At 42.5% G+C, this 4,566-nt stretch overlaps 1 protein-coding gene across 1 annotated transcript in view; it reads left to right on the forward strand.

Annotated features, from left to right (window-relative positions):
- Positions 1-4,566, forward strand: part of LOC112156981 (myosin-10) — a gene marked incomplete in the record, with an annotated part of 61,534 nt that overhangs the window by 55,412 nt on the left and 1,556 nt on the right. Inside the window, 7 exon segments of the mRNA XM_024289361.2 lie at positions 1,018-1,146; positions 1,215-1,303; positions 1,372-1,495; positions 2,294-2,383; positions 2,461-2,579; positions 2,648-2,756; positions 2,826-2,998. Coding sequence (XP_024145129.1) covers positions 1,018-1,146; positions 1,215-1,303; positions 1,372-1,495; positions 2,294-2,383; positions 2,461-2,579; positions 2,648-2,756; positions 2,826-2,998 — 833 coding nt within the window.

Genomic DNA, 4,566 nt, shown 5'->3' on the forward strand with positions numbered 1-4,566 from the left:
AAATGCTGAAGCTGACAGCTGAAAATACTGAAGCTGACAGCTGAAAATACTGAAGCTGACAGCTGAAAATACTGAAGCTGACAGCTGAAAATGCTGAAGCTGATAGCTGAAAATGATGAAGCTGACAGCTGAAAATGCTGATAGCTGAAAATGCTGAAGCTGATAGCTAAAAATACTGAAGCTGATAGCTGAAAATGCTGAAGCTGATAGCTGAAAATACTGAAGCTGACAGCTGAAAATGCTGAAGCTGACAGCTGAAAATGCTGAAGCTGATAGCTGAAAATGCTGAAGCTGACAGCTGAAAATACTGAAGCTGACAGCTGAAAATACTGAAGCTGATAGCTGAAAATGCTGAAGCTGATAGCCACCTTAAATATTGGCTAAATACCAAATTAGTCTAAAAGACAAAAAAACTTGGGTTAGCCAAAACAGCTAGCTTGTAGCTTAAATATTAGCCTAAAAAAAATCTTAGTTTGTGTCAGAATTCCCCCCCATCACTATATAGAGCGTTCTCCATTTTCTATCGCTGTCTGAATCTTTTAATTCCAAAATTGAGTACACTCGAAATGTCTTAGAAGTCTTTGTGAAAAACTACGTCATCAATGCTCACAGAATTACCTGGAGGGCCGGATCCGGGCCTTGACTTTGACACGTGTTCTATACCGGGATCGCCACCTAGTGTCCAAACTGAAACGTCCTCCAGGAGAAGCAGAACAATGTTTACATGTTAATGATCTGAACATTTTGGTTAGAACTTCTCCTCTAGAGAATCCATGTAACACTGTATGATATTAACAATCTCATTATTTCACTGATAGATTTTACAGCATATGAACTGGATCAGATTAATATGAATATCTTCAAAACATATAGTAGATTATTAATGTATTTCTAAACAAATGTGTCTAAATGTGTGAACTCAAAATTGAATTGAAGAATCAAAAATAATTTGAATCAAATCGATCCAGGAAGTTATAATCGATACTCTGACCTCTGACCTCTGATCTGCTCCTGCAGGCCCAGATGAAGGACTACCAGAGGGAGCTGGAGGAGGCCAGGGCATCCCGGGACGAGGTCTTCGCCCAGTCCAAGGAGAACGAGAAGAAGTTCAAGAGCTTAGAAGCTGAGATCCTGCAGCTTCATGAGGCGAGTTCCTCTTCCTCACTTTCAGTCTGAGGTCGGCTGGAAGCTGACGTTCTCCTGTGGCTCTGCAGGACTTTGCAGCTTCAGAGAGAGCCAGGAGACACGCCGAGCAGGAGCGGGACGAGCTGGCCGACGAGATCTCCAACAGCGCCGCCGGGAAGTCAGTATTCCTGCCCCGCCTCCTCGCCCCGCGAGTCGATCAGAGAGTAAGACGGATGTCGTTCTCAGGTCGTCTCTGCTGGAGGAGAAGAGGAGGCTGGAGGCTCGGATCGCTCAGCTGGAGGAGGAGCTGGAGGAGGAGCAGGGCAACATGGAGCTGCTGAACGACCGGCTCAGGAAGACCAACATGCAGGTCGGAGGAGGAACCTCCAGGGAACGACTCCGGTTCTCTGGTTTTGACTCGAGAAATCCAACTTTAACACACGATAAACTCTGGAAGAGTCTTTAATCCCGATAGATTCAACGTTTTTAGAGGATCCGTTAACATTTTTCAGTTTTTCTCTCGTTTCTTTATCAGGTGTTTTTTCTACATGATGACGTTTTCAGTTCTGAATTCACAACAAACCGTTAACAGATCCAGAACTCCACTTACTTTAAGATCACCTTAAATTGAAGAAAACATTGAAAAACGTTTTTATAAAATTGATAATAAAGTAATTGAAAGGGTTTAACAGGATTTGATCCTAAATAACCTAATTCTAGATAAAGATCCACTTTAAAGATCCACTCTGATGAAAATAATGTTTTGGGTTTTTACGTGTTTTTCTCAGGATGGAGGACAAGTATTAAATAATTTTAGTATTTTTTTATTCATATCATGTTGGATTAAACCGGATGATTGAAAAAGCTCGTACTTATGACGCAGCTCCTGCTGTGGGCGGGGCATCATCTCACCTTCTGTGCTCTGATTTTAACTCCTCCTCTCAGGCAAATAGATCCATGAACGTCTTTGTTTTCCTAATCTGGATCAGAACTGGACGGCTCCGATATTACTCGCCGTTTTTGTTTCACCGCTAACGTTAGCTCGGGCTAGTGAAGCGCTAGTCGCTAGCAGGAAAGTAGAACTCGGTAGAAACGGTTCCCTCGTCCTGATTGGACCTCAGGACGAGTTTCTCCTGCATCACCTCCTTCTCTCCTCGCCTCCTGTCAGGTGGACGGACTGAACGGCGAGTTGGCGGCTGAGCGCACCGCCGCGCAGAAGAGTGAGAACGCTCGGCAGCAGATGGAGCGGCAGAACAAGGTCTGTGCGCCGCAGAGCGTCTTCATCATCCAGAAGTTTCTTTTTCACCGTTTGAATTCTTTCTGCTGTAAATTCAGGAGCTCAAAGCCAAACTGGCAGAGCTGGAGGGGGCGGTCAAGTCCAAGTTCAAGGCTTCCATCGCTGCTCTGGAGGCCAAGATCCAGCAGCTGGAGGAGCAGATGGAGCAGGAGTCCAAGTCCGCATCAGTTCCATCAGAATCCTCCGAACAGGCTGGAGTCTCAGCTAACCTTCTGTGTCCTGCAGGGAGAGAGCGGCCGCCAACAAGATCGTCAGACGTACAGAGAAGAAGCTGAAGGAGGTGATGATGCAGGTGGAGGACGAGCGTCGCCATGCCGACCAGTTCAAGGAGCAGGTATGGAAACGCCGCCGACAGCCCGCTGGCGCCGGGCGCTCTGATCCTCACTGTGGGCGTCTGCTGCAGCTGGAGAAGGCCAACTCTCGGATGAAGCAGCTGAAGCGGCAGCTGGAGGAGGCCGAGGAGGAGGCCACCAGAGCCAACGCCTCCCGCAGGAAGCTGCAGAGGGAGCTGGACGAGGCCACGGAGGCCAGCGAGGGGCTGAGCCGCGAGGTCAGCTCGCTGAAGAACCGCCTCAGGTACGGCGGGAGGTGAAGCGGCGAGCAGCTGAAGCTGTTCAACCATTCGGACACGATAAAGGTCATTCAAAGGGATTTGGATTACTAATCCAAGTATCCTGATACTATCAGTATCGTGATACCGATAGTATCACGATACTGATAGTATCACGATGCCAATAGTATCACGATACTGATAGTATCACGATACCACAAATATTGCAATTATCAATATATTACCGTGGTGATTTATGATATATCACTATTTTGCAAACACTTTTTTTAGAACAATTTAAAACACAATATATTAATGTAACGTCTTTTGTAACAGTAAAATAAAACGATCAATAAATCGTAACAATAGTAACAAACACTTTAAGGTAACAACTAAACAAAACTCCAGTTAAGAACTGAAATTCTAAATACATTAAACAGCCTTCTCACTTCAAAGAACGATGGAAATAAATGTGGTATTTTAAAGAATTCTACATTTTCTTATCAGATTATTTATTTTTATTGAGGCTCAATATGAACTTTCATCTTGTTAATATTAAATGTTCTTGGTTTTTACATTTTTCTGCTCCTTTTTACTCAAATTTCCCGTAAGTATCTTTGATAAACACTTTAATCACGTGTGACTGCGGTGCAGAATAAGAACTGAACTCTCAGTCAAGATTTACTTCTTACTCACACTGCCCTCATTCAGAAAGACCTTCTCAACGTGGACAGAGAGGCTCCTTAGACTCAGATCTGCTGCAGATCTTCTGGATTATGTCTTTTATTGTCGACTCATTCCTGACAACCGCAGACGACAACACATCGTGTGTTGGGGCTGGGTTAGTAAAGTGGATTAATCAAGTTAAGATTAATAGATCAATAATCGATCCATAAAAATAGAGATCAATTTCACACATAGTGTTAAAGTATGCTAGCTTGATGCTAACGTATAAGGGAATTTCCCATAGGATGGCTAATGCTAACAATCAGTCAACCTAAACATACATTCTGACTAAATGAAGATCTTTACGTACAGATAAGAACATGAAGTCTTTCAAGGAAATATTTTTTAAAGTAACCATTTGTGGTCTAAAACATCATTTTTTGCTCATTCTTTTCTCTTCTTCTGGAATAAAGTGTAATGCTATTGCGCGATCGCCACCTAGTGGCCAAACTGAAACGTCCTCCAGGAGAAGCAGAACAATCACTGGAGCTTCTCTGTTTGAGAATCCAAGTAACTCTGTGTTCTATTAACAATCTGACTATTTCACTGATGCATTATACAGTACGTGATTAATATAAATATTAGGGCTGGGAATTCATTAAAAATATTTAATTTATCGCAAACTTGGAAAAAAAATAATCACAATAATTGTTATTTTTCCACAGTATTTGCTCACCACTCACCTGTCAATAATCACAATATGAAATCAAACATTTAGATTGTTTATTTTGAATTAGTGCTGTAAATGGATTAAATAAATGAATCAGATTGATCAATCTTTTGTGTTGTGATAATCTGATTAATCACAATGTTTAACCAGGTATATTTTATACGACAATATGTAGCGCTTTCTTTTTTTTTTTTTTGA

Source organism: Oryzias melastigma, linkage group LG1 (assembly GCF_002922805.2).
Source record: "Oryzias melastigma strain HK-1 linkage group LG1, ASM292280v2, whole genome shotgun sequence".
Taxonomy (NCBI): domain Eukaryota; kingdom Metazoa; phylum Chordata; class Actinopteri; order Beloniformes; family Adrianichthyidae; genus Oryzias; species Oryzias melastigma.